At 43.2% G+C, this 22162-nt stretch overlaps 2 protein-coding genes across 5 annotated transcripts in view; both read right to left on the bottom strand.

The window, feature by feature from the left end:
• The window catches only part of kif13a (kinesin family member 13A), a 218133-nt gene extending 205378 nt beyond the window's left edge, over positions 1–12755 (bottom strand). The window contains exons 1-2 of the mRNA XM_070551279.1: positions 10610–12755; positions 10342–10432 (exon numbers count right to left, since the gene is read on the bottom strand). Of these exons, the coding sequence (XP_070407380.1) occupies positions 10342–10432; positions 10610–10664 (146 nt within the window). The 5' untranslated portion in view covers positions 10665–12755. The remainder of the gene's footprint in view (positions 1–10341; positions 10433–10609) is intronic.
• A 116-nt stretch (positions 12756–12871) lies between these two features.
• The window catches only part of ptdss1a (phosphatidylserine synthase 1a), a 28896-nt gene continuing 19605 nt past the window's right edge, over positions 12872–22162 (bottom strand). For 3 of the 4 annotated variants that reach the window (XM_070551289.1, XM_070551287.1, XM_070551286.1), the window contains 6 exons: positions 17864–17976; positions 17726–17791; positions 17542–17641; positions 14372–14440; positions 14021–14087; positions 12872–13946 (listed from right to left, as the gene is read on the bottom strand). In XM_070551289.1, the coding sequence (XP_070407390.1) occupies positions 13852–13946; positions 14021–14087; positions 14372–14440; positions 17542–17641; positions 17726–17791; positions 17864–17976 (510 nt within the window). In that variant the 3' untranslated portion in view covers positions 12872–13851. The remainder of the gene's footprint in view (positions 13947–14020; positions 14088–14371; positions 14441–17541; positions 17642–17725; positions 17792–17863; positions 17977–22162) is intronic. The other variant, XM_070551288.1, reaches the window with a different exon arrangement.

Below are 22162 nucleotides of genomic sequence, written 5' to 3'. Positions count from 1 at the left end.
GACTGTGCCTTTAAAGGGCCACATGCCAATTTGCCCTTCATTTTCATGATTATTTCTTTTATATATATGCCTTTACTTAATGCAGCCTGCTGAGTTTCACATATCAGTTAGGATTTAATTTATTTTATTTGTGTTTTCTCTGCATCACGTTTTTACATGACATGTAGAACAGGGTGCAGAACATTTCTTCTTTAGATAATTCACAAAAGGCATCCACATTTTCCCAGAGGCACCCATAGATAGGTTTTGATTGATTTCTTTGATTTGCATCAAATGCTATCTATCGTGTGGGCTGTCTCACTTTGTCTCCTCCGAGCTCGTATGGACTACATCCCATCAGAGAGGTCGTCTTCACCATCCTTCAACTGGTTTCCTGTCGCATGGGGCTTCGGTCGTGGTTCGAGATGGGTCGAGGTCTGCGCTGGACTTCGCCTGGACTACGCCTGAGGAATACATCACCTGCCCAGCTCCGTGTGACACACGAGCTGCTTATCCTTTGAATACCTTTGCATTATTGCTGATGAAATTAACTGCTATTGGCATAGCTCTGCTTTCAAGATTTCCTAAGTGGATTACTTTACAATGATTGCAACAGTTTTGGCCTTAATCATCTGATCAGGATATACTCCCTTCTACACGAGACCTGTGGAGACGCTTAATCGTTCCTGCCTTCATCTGGGATGTCTACCTTCACGAGTACATCACCTTATTGAGGTTGTGACGTCAGGTGGCCTCTGCTTGACCACCATGTCGTCACAAAAGGGGGGATCTGTAACGTGAGGAAATATGGGTTTTCTGTCACAAAGGTGGTGTTGGACTCAGCTGTGTCAAAGCTGGGTCGCTGAGAACTTTCACCCACAGATTAAGACCTGAACGCCAGCGAGTCTGGGAGGAAACCATAACATCTGCCACCTGCAGTACCAGAAGAAGGAGTTCTCATGGACAAGTAGTCATAACAAGTCAAAACATAAAGTTTAAACTTCCTTTTCTTGTTTTGAATGTTAAAAGTTTAATCATCAATTTGCTCATTATAAATGTGTTTTAATCAAATGAATGACTATTATGCTTTGGGGTAATTATAAGAGATTTAATGAATCCATAATTAGATAATGTTGAGAGTGTTTGTTGCTGACCTTCACACACACTCAAGCACACACACCCACACACAGATTCTCACAGTTAAACTCCAAAACACATTTGCTGACGCACACGTTTGCTTTGAGAAGAGAAAGGTTTTTGGTAAGTTTCAGTCTTATGATTTCAGTTCGTGCTTGACAACGAAAGAGAGAGGACGTGTGAACAACCGCTGAAAGGGGGGAGCCGGTTGGCTCGTTTCCCCCCCCCCCCCCCCCCCCCCTCTCTCACGCTGTTCCTGCCAAGCCAGGCAGAATAGCTGAATCGCGACTTCTAACGCAGACTCATTACCGAGTCTTTTGATTTCTGAGTGAATTAACTTAAGAAAGCGCATCGACAAAACGCTCTACCATCCACGTGTACCGAGGGCAACTCTGGACCGGTTCCGTTCGACACCTACGTCTCTCCTGTCAGCCGCCGGTGTCATCTGGATGAACCACAACATCCTCCACGGCCCAGATCCGAAAGAGGGTCCACAAGAGTTCGGTGAGACAGAGCACGGTGTTTAGCGTTTGATGCAGTTCTCTGATAAGACCTAAGTTTATCCAAACCATCACTTCACTCAGACACCTGTTTCTTCCTGAAGCAAAATCAGATGCACACACGCATTCATCTCACCTCATGTTCAATTCTCACGACACTTTGCACACACACGCATCCATAACCACATCCTATTACTCTCAATCTTCATTCACCAACAGAAGGTCTATTTGAGCAAGAACAGCATATCAACTGTTAAAGATTGTCCCACAAAGTTGCCAATGTTGATTGTTATTTCCTGTTTGTCAATTTTCAAAATCATTAGTTTAATTTGAAGAATTAAAACTTTTAATTGTCAAACTGGTTTCCTCATTGAACTGAAACACAGACACACAGATATTATCGTCAGTTTATCGATGAAAACAACCTTTGAGTCTTCTTAACAATATAACTGAGTAAAGACAGTTTCTCCTTACAATATAACTGAGCCAGTCAATTTTTTCTTTACAAATATGGCTGAGCCAGCCAAATTTCTTTACAGCATTAAGCTTTGGTTAGCTTCAGAAATACATGAGACACCATTTGCCGGTCTACCTTGCCTTCGGTGGAAGTCCTCTGTAGATCAGGAATATCGAGGTCCAGTGAACTCTCTCTGGAAACCGGGCTGGTAGGAGAAGCCGCGGTTCTGATCAAACCCGTCTTGAGTTACTTCCGGCACACGACACTTTAATTGGCGTCTGGTCAGACCCAAGCCTGGGTCGGTGGATGGAGCTTTTATTCTGAAAAGGAGCTGTTGTTGCCGCTGGTTGTTATAGCGACTGGATTTTTCAGCTTGTCGTTGGTTCTTTCAGTTAAAGAGTTTAGATCAGGATTGGCCACTGCGTCACTTTCTCTGGAACGCTTTGAACTGGCGTTAGAGCTGACGTGGCGTAGTTTTATATTTCGGATTTTATGGTTTATTGTCGAATGAAAATTACAAAACACCGTCAGAAGCACGCCTCTGTCAGATCTGTAAGATTCTTATTGGATCAGTGAAAGTAATGTGTTATGTCTATTAACGCTATGTGAAATGAGTCCTGTTGGAACACTTAAAGTCACAGTACATATTATATTCTATAGGATCATGATAAAAGTAATTAATATTTTGATTTCACAGATCGGTCACATCTTATTTATTGACTAACACTTTGATGGATTAGCTTTACTGAAATAGAGTTCTTTGATTAATTAAAAGAAAAGAGTTCATTCTTCATTCTTCTGTTGAGCTGAAAATAAGCAGGTTAGAAGGAATGCATGAGACCTTGAGACTTTCTCTCATGCAGACTAGTCTTGAACAAAGAAGGGAAAAATAAGAGTCATTGTGTTCATTACACCTATTTCTTGATTACACGCGGGAGGGGTTTGGCTCATCTTCACACAAGCAGGATTAACAGAACTGCGTCGGGACGGGAGCCACGGTGAAAAGGCTCACCCAAACACAGGGTATCTGCAGGTTTAAGGGAGCCAAATTTAAGACTTTTTAAGACCTTTTTTAAGGCCACTTTGACCAAATTTAAGCTATTTTTAAAATTAAATTTAAGCTATAATTTCCAGCTATTGCCTGGACCCAGTGCTAACCACGTCGCGAAATTGGGATTAACCATCCAGTTACCATTAAACTTGCACTTCCCCATGGCGCAAGCTCCCACTAGCTTAACCAGCTAATGTGCTCATCTAAAAATAGCCCCCTTTCACAACCAACTGAATGTTTACGGTTCCACTTACGCCAACATCATACACAAAAAAATGCTGAACACTGACTAGAAATTCACGAAAATTTTAAAGAAAAAAAATAATCTTGTTTATTGGGTCTTTGGTAATTTAAGACCTTTGGAAACTGTATTTAAGGATTATTTGTCATTTTTAATGATTTTTAAGGCCTTAAATTTGGAAAAGCAAATTTAAGACTTTTTAAGACTTTTTAAGAACCCGCGGATACCCTGAAACACGAATTAAAATCCACAAATAATGTAAAACCATTAGGGCTGGGGGTAAACGATTATTTTTAAAACGATTATTCTGACGATTATTTTATCGAATAGTCGACTATTCTAATGACTATTTATACAATTAATCTAATGATTATTTTTCTATTGCACAGTTAATAAAAACCAAAAAATCTCTAATAAATTCCTCCAAAAAATTGATAAATTGTTACTGTAAGAGAATAAACACTACAGGCCTTCCATTTTGTATAACACTGCTTTTATTGTGTTGGTTGGTTATGTTCTGGTGACGTGTAGAACTTGGGAGTGCAGGCTGCTGCCTGAGAGGTGGTTGGAGACGGAGTGTCTCCATGCTGCTTTGTTTTGGTCACTTATGTGCGTGAGGCGAGTGGTGTTACGACTCTTCCTGGGGAGTTTGGCTCGTGTGCAAAAAGGAAGGGACAATAATGTGGGATTTAAAAGTTAAAATGATGATCAGGTTTATTTACAACTACAAAAAAACAAATCTTTCCATCCACAGGTTGGGAGTAATAAAACTAATTCTGCCTGTGGGAAATTAAAACAAAAGTACAGATAGCTAGGGATGTCCCACTGGGCAAATATTACAGGGTTTTGGACCAAAATAAGAATCTCCAAAGTTCCAAACTCTAAACTGGGTGGTTAAACCAAACTCAAGGTGATATTTTAAACTAAACCGAAAACCCACAACACTCTAAATGTAATAAAAGGGAGATTTTATTACATTTAGACATTTATTAATTTGTACCACAAATTATTATCTTTTATGTGTTCAACATGTTTAAATATCGCTTGTTTAATTAACCAACATTTCTAGTGTACAGCGCCTTGTTTGGTTGTAATGCCTTGTGAATGCGCTTTATAAATAAAATTGGATTGGATTGAAAAAAGATCAACTCTAAACCAAAACGTAACAGTTTATCCAAACGCAAGAAGCTGTTAGCGAAGATGCTAACAGTAGCTTTACCAACGTTAAGTTCAAGTTGCCAAGTTTAAATAAACCAAAAACACCCAGCAGCAAACAGACCAGCATGGAGGAGAGACTGCTACCACCAAAACAGCTCTCCTAATGTCTGAAAGAAGCTCCTTTATGAAGGGAGAAACGCTCCCGGTGATTTTCTGCATCTGCTATAGAGACGGAGCAGCGCATTTGACCCCGGAAGTTGTTGTCCGTTGCCGGGAAACGAAGGCGGGCAAAACAGGAAAGGAACCTAGTAGCGGACGGACATTGTTCCGGGTCTTCGGTATTTGGCGGAGATGTTAGTGAAGGTGGAGAAGAGGGCGAACTAGAGGAAAAACAGGCAGATTCCACCTCTTTTTACAAACTCCTGTGGATGCAACAAGTGGGCGCGGTGCGTCGACTACCAGATCTGACATCGACGAATTTTTAGAATCGAGCCGTCGACGTCATCGAGGCTTCGCTACAGCCCTAAAAACCATTAAGCCAAATATAAAGTTTATGGCAGAACACTGACCCACAGCTTTCCTGATCAAGCAGACATGTGAGAATACATGAAATGACTGCTTAAAGACAGAGTAAGCGAGTGGCTAGCCTTAGATGCACCCGCATTATTTAGAAATACACTGCTTGGCTCTTATACCTTGCTCTTGTTGTATTGTTGTGTCTCCCTTTTTTTGTTTATCTTTCTCTTTCTGCAGGTCTAGAAGCAGACTCTTGTTCATCATTGATTGTTTATTTTTGTTTTCAATTTTCTGCCACAATTGTAATTTCTGGTAAACAAGGAAGATATTTAATAATTTCTGGCACCTTGTCTCATACTCCCATCTTACTTATTAATACCTAACTTTGATGACCCTCAATTTATGAATAAATTACTCGAATGACTTCCCTCGTTCAATAACACTTTGGTTGTATTTGGGGGCGACTTGAACTGTGTTATAGATCCCAGTTTAGATCGTTCTACCCCTCGTACCTTGTCCACATCACTGATGTCCAAAGTTCTGTCTGATTTTGTCTCAATACAGCTGTGTGGATCCTTGGCGGTTTTGCAACTCGAATGCAAAAGACTTTTACTTTTTTCACAACCACAACCGACTTTTTCACTTATTTATTATTTTTTATTAATGTTAAATTCATTTCTAAAGTCTCAGTAATTAAATACACCTTATTTCTTATTCCTTATTAAATATACCCCAATTGTTATTTCTGATCACGCCCCTCTGATCATGGAAATTAAAATTTCTTCTCAACCTCTGTACTTCACTCCTTGGAGATTTAACGCCTCACTATTGGTAGATGACAAAATCAATAAATGAATTTTGTCATCTATTGATGACTTCATCGCTCTTAACTCATTCACTGCCATTGACGACAAAAGTCGTCATTTTAAATCCAAGCGTTCACTGCCAAACTAAAGTCGTCATTTGCATTTTTTTACAGTGTGGGCGTCGGAACGAGCCCCCGCACCGTGAGAACAAACATCCCAGCTCTAAAGCCGATCTTCATCCGTGTACGTCACACGTCACGTGATCAGGAAGCAGAAAATCCATGTGTTAGGAGATCGTTTTGGGTTGCTGCTGTAAAAACAGTTGTGCAGGATCCTAAAAAGCTTCTGCTGATCACAATTCGACAACGGATTATGGAAGAACAGATAACGCTCGACACGAGCGGATTCTTCCTGATGTAAGAGGTGAGTCTCCGCTTTGTTTTGTTAGTTTTGGCGTTGACATCATCATGGAGCGCAACGTTCTGTGACTCGTAAAACAACTGTGAAAACGCTGAAAAACGCTGGCAGCGAAGGGCTTTACTGATCAGAAAACAGCTGGCAGTGAATGAGTTAATAAGAATGAGATGCATCGTATTTCACATTCGTTGCTTTGGGAATCTCTAAAAGCTTATTTGCCCGATGTAATCATCTCCTTGTCTGTCCATAAAAACAGGGACTGCAAAGCTAAGTTGGCTGAGCTTTCCAAAAGTGTTTCAAAAATCGATGACCAAATTGCTGAGGCCTCATTATCTACACTACTTAAATAAGTACAACTCTACAGTCTGAATTTGATTTAATTACAACTTTTGAGGCAGAGTGTCTGCTTCTGCGTTCTCATTCTACCTTCTATGAATACGGTGAAAAATCAAGCCGGTTTCTAACTTATCAGCTTCATTGAAAAGCTGCTTAAATATTATCCGACAAATTAAAGATTCCTCTGGTCAGACGCACACTGACCAATGAATCCTTCGAACATGGTATTTTGCCCCCCACATTAAGACAGTCTTCTAATAATTTGCTGTTAAAGAAAGATAAAGAGCCAGACCTTTCTTTATCTTAGACCACTCTCATTAATCAATACCAGGGTTTCCCCCAGCGCTTTATAAGCATTGGCCACCTGTCAGGCTAAGCGTCATTCCCCGCCCCCCTCCCCGACCTTACCGTGTCCACTGGCATGAACGGCGCAACAAAACTAGAGCCCTCCATCAGCTGATACTGGTGAGAAACAGCAGCGGAACGTGTGCAACCCCCCCCCCGCTCTCATGGAGGAGCGCTGCGGAACGGAGCGTGCAAACCCGTGTGATTTGGCTCATGAGTTTTCTTTGCCTCCCTCCGATCTTTTTCATTACTTTCAAATCAGACACTGCATAAAATCATGTTTTCCTTTTAAACCCCCAGCTCAATCATGGAAGGGATTTCTTAGTTCAGATGTCTTACTGAAATCATATATTTCCAAAGTTTATAACTCACTACTTTCATTTGAATCTTCTGCATTATCTAGGGTAAGAACAGCCTAGGAAAGTGAACTGGGAGTCATACTGGATGGAGGCTGGTGGGACAGGGCCTTAAAAACTGTTCATAGTATTTTTGTCATTTGTGCTTGCTTCACAGTTTAAGGTTTTTTATAGGGTTCATCTTTCTAAGGAAAAACTTTCACAAATCTACCCCACCTTAAGCGATTCCTGTGATTAATGTCACACCTCGGGTTGCAACCTTTCCCATATGTTTTATTTCTGCCCGATGGTTCAACGCTTTTGGCGTTCCTACTGCAACAATGTGCCAAAAATACTCTATAGATTTAAATCCCTCCCCTCATATTACCATATTTGGTCTGACAGAGAATTTAAAGACACTGTCCCCGATCATCTGGCTGTTATTCTCTCTTCTGATAGCAAGGCTATCTCTGGAAGTCATCCTCCGCTCCCTCTTGCTCTGTCTGGCTGGCGGATACAAGGTCTTTTCTTAAACTTGAGAAAATTAAAGTTGAACAGTTTTTCAATTCCACATGAGTTTCTGTTACTAATTATTTAATTGTAAAATCTATCCTGTACCCCTCCTCTAAAATAGTTATTTTTTCCGTTTCTGTTCTACTTGTTGTTTAATTTTGGTTTTAGGTTTTCTTTGTCTCCTGGCTGTTCAGCATAATCACTTAGTTTTATTTAGGTCGTTTGTGCTCATTAAATACAATTAAAAAAGGGAGAGAAAATAATATTGTGACATGGTTTGTGTTAAAAATAAATATTTCTGTTTAATCTTCAATGGTACAGCACTTACTTTCATGTCATTGTAAATGTATGCCCGATAATATCATGTCTCTCATTTGCTTCTGATACTAAAATATCTCTTTTTCAATAAACAGATAAAAAATAAAATAAAACCAGTAAAAGACACGTGACCAACAGCAATCTGACATTATCATGGCTAATCTGTGTTATTGGAGGATTGAAAGGAACCTGCACACTAGAGGGAACGCGTTCTCCCTGAGCGCACCGATCTTAAAAGAACTCCTTCTGGTATGCTGTGATTTTGGACCCGCTGGGGCGCGACAGACAAACCTCACAAATCTGATTCCAGTTTATATTTTATTTTAAAACTACGAGAGCTCCCCAGAACCTCCTCTGCTCCCTCGTCATCCACGCCGTGTTGCCAAGGTAAGCAGACTGAATGACAGCTCAGAAGAGGCTGCACTCTCAGACAACATTTCCAAATAAAACTAACTCCAAACAGAACGACTCCTTAACAAGCAGTTACTCCACAATTTATCAAATTCATTCTTTTATTTATTTCTGACGGAGTCCTCTCCTCTGTCCCGACTGCGTGTGATCATCAGGTGAGCATGAGGGAGGGAGTGTGTGACTCTTGTCTGTATATGACTGTATATGTCAGGTGGGGTCTTGGACTCCTCCCCTCTCCTGGGACTTCTTGTGCGACTACACATCTTCACCTGCCCACCCCAGGCCACATTTTGTGTGGAGTGCGGTGCCTTGGTCTGCCTGAGTGTTCGCGGCTCCCGGGTCAGGGTGTTTAAGATTTTTGGCATCTGTCTGACTGATCCTGGTGGCTGCCTGGTGGGATCTGAGTCCCTGAGCTCTGTTGGGTCATCGGCGGGGCTGGTTGCCCCTGGGTCCCGGGCCACTGGGTTCCAGCCAGCTTGGAGGCGGGAGGCTGCGGGCGGGCCTGTGGGCTTGCCGCTGATATCTCCCGGGACTCTGACGGCTGCTGGTTGTGGCCCCCTGGGGCAATCCTCTGCACCTCTCGAAGGGGGTTAGGGGCTTTTCTGGTTGCAGTCTCCCTGGGGTTCCTGTGCTCTGGGGCAGCTCCTGCATCTCTGAGACTTGGAGCTCCTTCCATCTCCTACGCATCTTTAGGAGGCAGATCTGTGGTCCCTCACACTCTCTATTGGACGCTCCTATAGAGAAATCTTACATATACAAGCGCGTGTACACACACAGGTGCTCTCATGATGCTCTCATAAGTATGTGCTTGGGCACGTTCAACACATGTCTTAAGGCTGTGGTGGGCACTTAATGCACTGTGACTTATCGTGTGATTGTTCAGTTAAACAATGTTGATTATATATTTCCTCATCAGGGTGACGCAGTGATAGCTTGCTCCTGATGTATTGTTGTGTGTTGTTTTTCTCTTTCTGCAGGTCTAGAAGCAGACTCTTGTTCATCATTGTTTATTTTTGGGAACCCGCCCTCAACCACCACCACTCTCGGATTGAGTCAGGGTGTGTGTGCGGCACAGCTCCATTAACCGCTCCGGTCACTGCATCTCGTTATTGGCACTATTTAAACCAAAGTTGTAAAATCACTCACTACCACATGTGCACCCGTGGGCCGGTTCCGCTGGAACGCGTCTGACCAGCATGACCGATGCACTCTGAACTCCGGACCTTCAGCACGCTGTTAATAGAGTGATGCGTTTCCAGTGTGGTAATATAATATGATACTGCTATAATGCTCTTTTCTTGATTTATTTGGTGCACCCACGATGTTCTGTGTGTGAGGTTTACAATGTCTGCACACCTGCGTGAGACAGGGGTATTCATTACAATCTGGAGAGGATTGACCGCCTCCAGATTTCTCCGTCACCGTTAAAAAATGGTCAAATACGGAAAATATCTTGCTATTGACAACGTGCGCAGGCCAGGGAGCTCGGAGCGCAGTGTGGATCGCAGGCCAGTAGAAACATGTTGTGATGCAGAATGCACATGCAGAGGGCACACACACACACACACACACACACACACACACATAACTATATCAGAATATACTGGTTTTCAATTACATTTATTGGGCACACCCATTTTTTTCTGAGGCCCACCCGTAAATAAGTTTCTGGCTACCCACTGAACCACACCTTTAATAACTTTCAAAAGACACGCCGTTTAAAGTCTTTGAAGCATCACATATGAGTGGAATTTGCTACTTTTTGCATAATTCCACCCAGTAGCTTCTTCAAATAACTAATGCAAATCTCGCTTTGTTTACCTGCTTTCTCCTTTCGCATTGGATGGTGGAGGGTGCAGCACTGTCTGGTTGTCCTCCATATCCACCACACATTTTGTATTAAGCTCAATCTCTGCAGAGAGAAGTCGGTGTTTGGTTTAGTTTAGTTGTCTGGGGTAAAGTCGTAGAAATAATTTGGGGTAATGCCAAGCGAGGCTCACAGCTCCGAATGGCGCAGACAGCAGAAAGTTTGTGGTAATAAGGCAGAAAAGAGTGCGAACGGAAATAGTGACTGCGTGAAAACGCTTACCCCTGCGGTTCATGGGCCGAACTCTCACTGCAACTTTTACCTTCGAGTCCGACATTTTCGTCCACTTTTCCAACTCCCACCGTGTCTGTGCGCCGAGCTGGAAATGGGTTTAGTGTCCGTCCCGGACAAGCAGCGCGGATTTCAGACAGGAAAAAAAAACGATAATTGTTCCTTAAAAACACCCCCAAAGAGTGCAGCGTTCAGGCACAAAGTTTGATTTCATGTTCATCTTTGTCTTTCTATATATCATCCAGCTTAGGGTTGTCCTTTTGGAATGAGAAACCTCTGCTAGTCCCAGACAGCATCCCCGCCAGCGCCATCTTCCACTGGCGGAACCGCAGAGGCTGAGCTGAGCCGAACCGGGACGGAGCAAAGCCTCGAAGGGGGGCCATTCTGTCAAGTCATTATGAAGGAAGCAGTCTCTGATGGGGTGCTGGTTGTCAACTTAAATATTCAAAAACAACTTTAACAGGATGCATCTGGCACGAGAGGTTCACCAAATTATGCTTATTTATTTGGCAGACGCTTTTATCCAAAGCAGCATATGGGGCACATTGCAATCAGTGGGGGAACCCGCAGGAAACCCACACATGCATGGGGGGAACCTGCAACTCCACGCAGAAAGGCCGCAGCCGAGTTTTGAACCAGCAGCCTTCTTGCTGCAAGGCAACAGTGCTAACCACTGCACCACCATGCAAGTAAGCTTTTCAGTTTGCTGCCATCTGAATTTGTTTAATTAAATATTTCATTTCAAACCATCACATTTATATTAAGATTTCATTATTTTGTCCTTTAAGCCCAATATATAAAATAATCATTAAAATAATTGTTTCCAATTGATTAATCTTTTAATGGGCTCTTTAAAAAACAATTATCTAATTATCAAACACATTTCATTAGATAAATACAACGTTATAATAGTCAAGGCAAAATATAATTGGCCCTACGTTCTGTAATACTGAAATATTCCACAAAAATACTTGCGCAGAAGTGAGGAATGTACCAACCCTGTTAGAGATAGGAGACATTTAGGGATATGTGTAACAAAAGTAGCGAATAATGACTGAATGAGTCACTTTCCAATCAACACCCTGCGTTCGGAGCATTTCAGCATTAAAAGAGACAAACAGGTTGAGAAGAATAATTATGTAGTAAAATATATAGATTTTAGCAAAAAATCCAAGCAAATACTTTTTAAAAAATCAACGTTTCCAGTTTTACTTAGTTTCTGGTGTCTAATAACTGACGTAATTTTTGCTATCTTTCACCGTTTTAATTCAATCTACTGGTCTGCTGCTTGTTTGGCATACACACATTATAATGAACTACCTAGTTTGGACTATCCCTAATGGTCATGCAGGAGGTCCAATCTGTTTTACTTAATTTATTCAACACATTTATCTAAACCCAAAACCAATCCCCAGTGGGAATAATAAATGTCCCACAACCTCCAAATACAGCGCAAAGGTGCAGACCTGCAGCTGAGATCAAATCTACTTTTGCCCTCGGAGCAGAACCTACATAAGATGAGGATCGGAAGCGCAACAGAAGCCCCTGCTGATCAGTGAGAACCGGGCAGAGGGAGGTGCTGTCACAGCTGTCTAGAGTGAGCACTCCAGCTTCCTCAGAGGGTGGGACAGAGAGCACGACCACAGGAACGGCCCTGGACTCCCTGTGCTGAGAACGACATGCATCGACGCAGACAGCACTCCAGTAACTTTATCTGTATCTCCCTCAGACAGCCACTATGTGGGAGACCAACTCTGGTCAGTCATGAAGGAAACATCCGGATGTCCTGCAGAGACTCGGTCAGCTGCTGCAGGGTGCAAAACTCTATAAGAAACCCTGCTCATCTGGGTGATATGGATGAAAGGATGTAAGCTGCAGGTCTTTGCCCTGAGGCCTCCCATCATCACGTGAGTCAAACCGAGGCTCTCTGTTGCCCTGCTTTGGAAATGAAAGGAAATTAAATTGAATGTCGTACTTTTGAGGAGATGCTCAAATCTGGAGGCTTTTATTTTGATTTGTGAAACGCTGCGATCATCTGCATTTACGGTCAGTATTAGGTGTAATGGCCTTCACATACATCCTGGTTTGAATCTGCATTACGCAGCTACTTCAGCCTGACTTTGATAACACGCTGACTGAGTGAAATGTGAGAAAAAGGCGGCCGATCCGTCCTTCCCTCCAACGTGAGGTCCTCCAGTGAGATCATCTAACAGTAAAGTCCTTTGTTTTAAAAAGGCAGCACTCACTTTCAAATGAAGAGGAAATGTAAAATCTTTTATTATTTCGCCTTTTTCACAGTGAAAAACAAAACAAGTTACCTTCAGCAGAAATGGTTTTGTTTGGCAAATGACATGTAGATCCAGAGACAACGTACCATTTAAAAAATGCCCAATGTAGCACAAGAAGCCAGGTGACGGGGTTGGCGCTTAGATTGTCGAGGGTTATGTAGGAGACATCCACGCTGAGATGATGCAAACAGGAGCAACGGGCGAGAAAACCCTTCAGTAACGCTCCCAGGATAAGAAAACTCAACATACAGTCTTAATACAGACAGGGACATGTTGGGAATAAAAAATAATTCCATGCAGAGAGGCACGAGGTGAAAGTTAGAATGTCACAAGGAAATGTTCAACACTAGTGCACAGCGTCTACTGCTGCAGCGTCTTCATATCAAAACAGCTGATTAAACATCCATGCAACAAGCAGTTACAGAAAACAACCAGAGAGGAATAATCACCCTCTCACATCAGCCCGGCCAAATACTCTAAACACAACGCTAACGTGATAACAGCTGCGCAAGAGCACAATGATTCACATACTGGAACAGAAAAAGATTCAGTTTTCTGAAGGAAAAGTTCTGCAAAAAGTGCTTTAACTGTGTGCTTCATTACAGGTCATACCACCAACAACCCTACCGAGGGAAGGCCGTCCTTGTGTTGAAAATCAGCCAACATTCAAGTTAAACACATTTAGTGGTACTTGTTATGTACACTAGTCGGTCCTACGTACAAACAGGCTTTCATTTAACAAAATGTTCTTGTTAAACATGGTAGAGCCAACGTGGAGATCAGGCAGGTGCAGTCTAAACATGGATGTGGACATGCGGTCACATCTAATATAGCTGTGTTTTACACACACACACACTTTCCTAATAACACTGCATGGCCCTGTTCATCTGCCGCTCTCTGCTGTCTCCGCTTCACGCAGCTTACTCTGGACGCAGGATCCAGCTCCTATTGGCCGTCAAGGCCATTGATGGATTTGGTCTTCCTTGAGCCTTTTACCCTTCGTCTGGGCATGGGACTGTCGTCGTTTACATCCAAATCATCTGAAACACGAAGCTCAGGTGTTTAAAACACAGATGTGATGTGCGAGTGTTACTGTACGAGTACGCTGCTGTACCGTAAAATTCCTCTGAAGCTTGGTCAGGAGTCTCTGTGTAATTACAGTCCTCCGACTCCGAGAAGCTCTGCAAGATAAAAACAGGATAACGACACGCAACAAGCAAAGCTCACAGATATGTGACCTGAAAGGCCAGAGGGTCTGATCTTCACACTAGGAACTGGTCTGAGATTGTGGTCTACTTCTCATTTAAACATGCAACCTCAGGGAATTTACTGCACTTCTGTGGAAGAGAAGGAGCCAGTCTAACTCCCTCTCACCAATCATAAATCTCATTTAAGCTGCTCTGATGAGAGGAACATCCTGCATGAGTGCAGCTTCCTGGTCTGCACAGACTGAACTCAAACGCACCTTTCCCCTCGGACCGTACGTCTCTGCATACCACACCATTCCGTACAGACACAGGAATGTGATGAAGGCCTGAAACCACATCAGAATGGACACAGGCTGTCAAACTATTCATGAAGAAATTATTTAAAGGCCAAATCCACTCATTTTTTCAATCCATTTACAACGGTCTCTAGTATTAATACGTCTTGTGAGTTGAGCTCTGGCACTCCCATTTCAGGAACTAGAGCCGCTTCCACATCTGGGCCAGTATGAGCCAGTTCAGGAAGCTGACTCGGTTTCACATCTGGGTCATTTGTGCATTTTGCGTTCTGAGGCGACGGCTTTCTTCAGACCTCTTCCTCAGCGGTCAGGCTGGGGACCGAGGTGACATTACAGACCAATTGGCCAGCTGAAATTGATGCCTACCGCCTACCATTGACGGGTAGAATCAGCCAGTGAGGGCTTCCCGTATGCGCTGATGGGGCAGGACAGTTATTGGGACAAGCAGCGTCATCAGTGAGAGAACAGAGAGTAGACTAATAAAATAACGTGGGTTAGACTCTCCAAAAGCAACACAGCTCACTCCCGCCTTTGTTTACCTTACTAAAGAGGACACCATGGACTTGTCCGTGCATCTTTTGTGCCACCCAGGTGCTCGGGGATTTCCGCATTGCTTAGAAGTCTTTAGGACCCATATGTGACTAAAAAACGCCCGTGCGAGCATGAACTGACGCGACACAGCCCCACCCGTACTGACCCAGATTGGGAAATGGCTTAGAAGTAAGCCAGATCAGAACTGAATGTGGCCGGATATGGAGCCTTATGTCTGATGGTTGGACATCTCAACTCGGATTGGCTAACAACAATCAGCTTTGCAACATTGATGTTTTACCTCCACAACTAACACAAGCCTGAAGGAGTTCTGCCATGTTGCGGAGTACCCGATGATAACAATTAGCTTCTACTAGCCCAACACATTCTCACACCCAAGGCATCAAAATATGACGCGTGTGACCAAGCCTCAATAAATGATGATTCAGGACGCCCCAGCGCGTCAGGACACGACGATCAGGGACACGTGGCTCCGCTGGCGTCACTGTTCGACGTGCACGGTCACACGGACATTATTAGACTACTTAACCTTCCCCTCACCCCAATCCTAACCATAAGGTCCATAAACTGTGACCTTAAGGTTAGGATTGGGGTGAGGGGAAGGTTAAGTAGTTCAAAAGTGGTTCTAATGTCCGTCTCACCACCGGCGTCGGATACCGGCGCTCTGGGACGGTGCGCCATCAGCGTGTCCCTGATCGTCATCTCCTGACGCGCTGGGGCATCCCGAATCGTCATATACTGAGGCTTGGTCACACGCGTCATATTTTGACGCCTTGGGTGTGAGAATGTGTTGACTAGCCAGGGTTTGAATTACGGGGGAGCTAAGATGAGCCCAGCTCCCTTCAAAGGGTGACGGGCTCCCCAAGACACAGTCAACTTAAACGCTCAGGAGAAACCCAAAAATGGACTACATTACATTACTTATATGGACTTTCAGCGTATCGGGCATCGTTTTGAGCGGAGAAGACTGAAAACGACAGAGCACTTATTTTTCATGCCCTCAAGGCAGCTGCGTCCTGCACATCTCTACAGTAACATTCTCAAAGTGATGCCACCCAAAAAAATAGAATTAACACCCGGTTGTTCGTGTTGGCTCATATTATCTGGTACTTTCGGTCTTGTTTTTTTGTGTCCGACGTGCTCTGTGGCTGTGGACCTCATCCCAGTGCTCCGGTGACCACCTCACTGGCGCAGCCACACAGCGCGCACTCTGTTATTTTGACGGTTGTACTTCTTTGATCTGCTTATTTCAAAAGTGAGGTGAAAAAGTTGGCCAGGCAGCAGTTTTTCTGGAATATTGAAAGGAGATGCAGTCAAATAAAAAACAAATAAACAAAACTGGTAGATTTATCCCCACTGCACATGTTTACCCTTCTAAAGCAATCATTTCTAAGCATGTAATATTTATAATTTCGATAAAATTCAGATCACCTTCAAAACTGAGAGCCATGGGTAGGCACACAGATCGACCAGTAAATCGAGATCTTGAGTCCGGCTTATTGGCGACAATGCGGAGCAAGCTCTGACACCGGTCATACAGGGACCTAACAGTCTGTATCTAAACGCCTGGTACCCCATACTCCCGAAGTACCCTCACCCACCCCCAGGGCCTGCAGAAGGACGCGACCCAACACCTTCTCCAAATCCACAAAACACATGTAGACTGGTTGGGCGAACTTCCACGCACCCTCCACGATCCCCTAATGGTATAGAGCTGGCCCAGTGTTCCACGGCCAGGATGAAAAACACATTGCTCCTCCTGAATCCAAAGTGAAACAGATCCTTCTCTCCAGGATCCCTAAATAGACGGTACCAGGGAGGCTCAGGAGTGTGATGGAACACATCCTGTGGTCCCCCTTTTTAAACGGGGTACCACCACCCCAGTCTGCCAGTCCAGTGCAACTGCCTCTGATGTCCACGCGATATTGCAGAGCCGTGTCAGCCCTACAACTTCCAGAGCCTTAAGGAAGCCTGGGCCGATCTCATCCACCCCCAGGAGCCTCGCCACTGAGGAGCTTTTTGACCACCTCAGTGACCTCTGCCCCAGAGATTTGAGAGCCCAACCCAAAGTCCCCATGCTCTGCTTCCTCACTGAAAGACGTGCCGGTGAGACTGATGAGGTCTTCGGAGTACTCCACCCACTGATCCACAACATCCTGTTTAGAGGTCAGCAGCACACCGTTCCCACTATAAACCATGTTGGTAACGCACTGCTTTCCCCTCCTGATGTGTCAGATGGTGGACCAGAATGTCCTCGTAGCCGTACAGAAGTCTTGCTCCATGGTCCTACTGAACTCCTCCCACGCCCTGGGTTTTGCTTCTGCGACCACCCAAGCTGCATTACGCTTGGCCTGCAACTGTCAGGCTTTTGTAATCACTTGTTTCACTTTCTATTTTCTATTAGTGGCTAATGCCGGAAAAAGGGCTGGAAGACTATTTCCATGTTTAACCTGCATGTTAAACTCAGAGTGACCAGTTCTATTTCAAAAGTAAGTAAAAAATAATTTCTCAGTGAACTTGGGTCTTTAAAATACAGCATGACAGAGATCAAGCTTGGGGTGTGTAAGACGAGATCTTACCAAACACAACAGCCAGAGGATTACGTAAAGGATCTGTGTTTTGGAGAACAAGTCCTGTCCAAACTTAATGCAGGCCAAAGCCTCCAGAAAGGCTATTGCTCTGTGCAGAGGAGGAGAAAAACACAGGTTCTCAGCGGAAAGATTTGACCCACTACATGGGTTAATGAGGAAGTAAATAACTCACCCAAAGACCCAGCACTGCGTCCCCACTCTCTTACACTGTGTGTCTGTAAGGTATGCATAGTACTGCCTGATGCAAGAACAAACACCATTAACTCACTTAAAACAAAAGAAGTTCCAAACGAAACATGTAACAACCAACCTCACTGTTGGAGCCGTGATGATCCCAACGAACAGAATCCGACACCAGCTGAGAGCGTGACTCGCAGGAAAAACGAAGATATGTTTCAGGAAGAATGTGTTCAACTCCGTTAACTGCCGTTGAAAGAATAGTTAACATCACATAAAATGATATTAAGAAATATATCCCTTTTGAAAATGTTGACACTGTTCAGCGTCTGAGCTGACTGAATGAATTGAAACTACATTTTAATACTATGTTTTATATTAAAAAAAAAGATAAAATAAATGGATGACCTCCAGAACTCAAGTGCATTCATTCTTTAATTCAGAAAACAATATTTTCATGTTTATTTTGATTTCTTTCCAAATCCATCACTGCTCTCTTGCTCCCCCTGGTGGAGGCTAAATGATTCAACTCAAACATCAGAAACTTTAAGGAGCATTATGGAAATGTGACAGCCAAAACATGTATAGAAATAATAAATGTCTTCTTCATACATTCTCCTGCAATGCCCTGGTCCTGTAGAATGAGCCCTGGCATTTTTACTGTGATTGCCTGTTTTTCTGTAAAATCACAGAAAAAGATGCTCGGGTCGAGCAGGCTGCTTCATGCGCGTTCATGCTCAGGTATCGCCCTCCGAATCGTTCTTTGAACGTTGTTTCAGCTGTCATCAAGATATAAATGTTACAGATACTAAAGATTGTGAAAGTGGTTTAGTTGCCTAGTAAGACGTCGGGCTTTCATGCAGAAGACCCAGGATCGATTCTGGATGTGAACATGGTTGTTTTAGAGTTAATTTTTTACATTAATGATATATTTTTTTTTACAGTAAGATGCCCAAATTTTTATTTGAGACTCGCCGAACGGCATTGCATTCACAGATAAAAAAGATGTGGGTTCAACTTTCATTTTGGAAAAAAATTTCAAGCAAGGGAAGGGAATGATCTGAGCATGCAGGAGGACTGACCCATCATACACCTTTGTCGGCTGTGCTGAAGAGAAAGGTACAGAACCAAATTATTTAATTAATTAGCTGCGCGTTCTCCTGTCCTCCGGGCCACACACACACACACACACACACACACACACACACACACACACACACACACACACACACAAGGGACTGTTTCAACTGATATTTTTGTTAAGGAGTGTGCACGTACAGCATGAGCGCCTCGTGCACGAGCCTCCTATTGAAGCGGCCGTTACGCTTTTGGCCTGAGGGCGCAATCGCGAGCATAAAAATTCAAAACTCCGTAAAGTCCCTTTAAAAAACAGACTTTTTTTTCCTAATTAAACTGAATAAACTGCAAAAATTTCAGCAAGATTTGTTTTATGAAGGACAAACACAATAATTTGAACAGATCTGATATCAGATCTCAACATGTCCAAGGTAGTGTTACTACAGCAACATGGAGAGCCATTACTGGAAGCTGCATGGGAAAATGTTACATTCTTTTACTGATCCTATTTTTAGATATTCTGGGAACCACCAGTAGACCTGCAGTCTGAGAGCGAAGTGCTCGGTTAGGAACATATGGAACAATCAGGTCACTGATGTATGATGGAGCTTGATTATAAGTAAATTATAAGATGTGAAAGATTTGCATAAAAATGTTTCTAGAAATATTTCCAGACAGGCTTCCTCAATTGAGGTTTTCAAGGCCAAACTGAAGACTTGACTTTTTACAGCATGCTACTAGGATTAGAGTCATTGTTAGGATGTGTGACTGTGTGTTGTTCTATTACTCCTTTTATATAATGCGTACACTCATTTTATCTTATGGTATGTGTTATGGATTCAACCCAACAACCTGTGTCGAATAGAAAGCAAGACAATAATCATCAAATGCAATTTGTAAAAGGTTGCAGCTCAAACAAAGTTGAGACTTACACTACAAAGAGAAGCCCCGTTCAGCGTTTATTGGTACAGAGAGAGATGTGCGTCAGAAAGATGAGTTTTGGATGGTTTCAAACTTCTCCCTGGAACATTCTGTGCAGGTTGTGCGTATGAGAGAAAGATTTTTGAACATAACAGATACAAAATGAATCAGTTTCAATAGATTTGTACAGGCTGAGGTGACGTAAGCCACTCCAGGAATATTAGGATATGCAGGGTTTCCCCCAGAAAATAAGTTCAGCCAGGCGGATTCGGCCGTAGGCGGGGGGTGGGGGTCGCGCGCTCTGTCCCGCAGCGCCCCTCCGTGAGAGTGGGGGTGGGGGTTGCACACGTTCCGCTGCTGTTTCTCACCAGTATCGGCTGATGGTCTAGTTTCGTTAGGCCGTTCGTGTCAGCGGGCACGGTAGGGGGGCGGGGCATGACGCTCAGCCTGGCGGGTCACCAGGCTTCTAAAGCGCAGGGGGAAACCCTGGATGTGTACAGAAAAATTACAACTGACAATTTGCTGAACAGTTTGTACAAGTTGAGTGATGCACAAAGCATTGTAAGAGAAATAATACAATGTATGTATTTGTAATTGCTGTATTTATTCTTTGTTTTCCTCAATGTTCAGTACTTTGTTTGAAGGCACTATACAAATAAAGTTTACTATTATCATCATAGAAAGCCCTCCATGCAGAAGGTAAAGAGCGTCCTTGACACCAACCCTACCTGAAAACATTCTTATGGCCGAGTCAGTTTAAAGGTTTAGCGGAGGATGTTCCTGAATTTCAGGAAAGAACCGCCCTCTCCACGTTTTGAAAAAATGGGCATAAGAGGATGCCCAATTATCCTCGTTCTTCTTTGCTCTGTTAATAATGTAGCCAGGGTCCGAAACTACACTTTTTACTCACCGGCCAAGTTGGCTGGTAGATGATGAAAATCTAGCGGCCAAAATTCTAAATGATTTAGATCTACCTAAAGCATGTTATTCTATATTATGTTGATTCCAAACAGAGTGACACAATAATCAATTAATAAGAAAAACAACTCTTTTGTCATTTTTACTATTTATTTATTTATTTTTAGAGATGTTTTTATGAACTCTTTCATTGAAATCTAGTCAGACTCCTTGTTTTCTCTGTCCATGAAGTCTGGCCTCCTGCTTCTGACACCGTCTTTGTGCCAAAGCATTACAGCCTCATTTGGGTCCTAGTCCTTGATCTCTGGAGAACACAGCTGCACCATGAGAATATCTGAAAGTGTGTCAGGGCTAGGGTTGTCACGGTAACCGGTGTAGCAGTAAACCCCGGTAAAAAAGTTGACAATAATAATAACCGTCTTGTTTAAAAAAAAAAATTATCTCGGTGGATTACCGTGGCTGTGGTGTAGGCCCAGTGACCCTTACCAGCCACCGTATCATCTGCTGAAGTTGCCGGCGGCACAAGCGCACTTTAGCACTCGGGACATTTATTAACCCTCAAAGAAGGAAGTATGGGCATTTTTTGGATATTTGAAGAATGCCGAGAGACCGTGGATAGAAGATGGCTATCCTGTTTGCAGCACGAGCAGAAAAAGTGTCTGTGAAAGGCAGCAACGCTACGTGGCCATCATAATGTAGCCAATGTCTCACGACTCCGCCATCTCCAGTTCGCCACTGGTCCTGGTGGTTTTTCTTCCAGTTCGACGAGTTTTCTTTTGAAAGGCTGGCTGACTCCAGTTAAAAACCGCCACATTTCACCGCTAGTTTTAACACGAAGATAACGGCTAACTTGATAAACGGATTGAATGGGATAGGTGGAAATGACGTTGGATGCGGCGTTCACGTTTCGCGTACGTTTGTGTACGTTGCATGCAGGCGGGAGGAGTATCAGAAATCCATGGAAGATGACTGATAAACATAACTAATTTGGTGCAAACATTTACTCGCCAGGTGGCAGATAGAGCTCAAAAATTTACTCGCCAAATGGAGCAATTTGCTCGCATTTGGCGAGTGTTAATTTCGGACCCTGAATGTAGCGCCATTAATGTCCTGTTTTTGACCTAAAGGTCATGATCTGCTGTGTCTGCTTGAGCTGAGACAAAAAGTCTCTGACAGGCTATTCTACATGAGATAGTGGCCAAGGTCTTTCATGCACTCTGCTCATCTGAACTGCTTCACCTTTGTTACAGCTCAAGACGAAGAACTCTCTTTTGATAAATACATAATCAACAACTCGGTTATTACCAATAATAATGTGAGCCCAATGTTCCATCAATCTGTGAAATGACAATGTTATTACTTGATATTATAATCCTGTGATCAGTAGTATTTTACAAGTAATTATAATCCTGGGCATTTGCACTAAACACTAATGACATGTAATGCTAAAGTCACATGACACATTTCCTTTTGACTGATCCAATCAGATCCTTCGTTTATGACATGAGACGTGGTT

The sequence above is a fragment of the Nothobranchius furzeri genome, chromosome 5 (assembly GCF_043380555.1).
Source record: "Nothobranchius furzeri strain GRZ-AD chromosome 5, NfurGRZ-RIMD1, whole genome shotgun sequence".
NCBI classification, from domain to species: Eukaryota; Metazoa; Chordata; class Actinopteri; order Cyprinodontiformes; family Nothobranchiidae; genus Nothobranchius; species Nothobranchius furzeri.
Note: the sequence above shows the minus strand (reverse complement) of the source record. Positions and strands in the feature narration are given on the sequence as shown.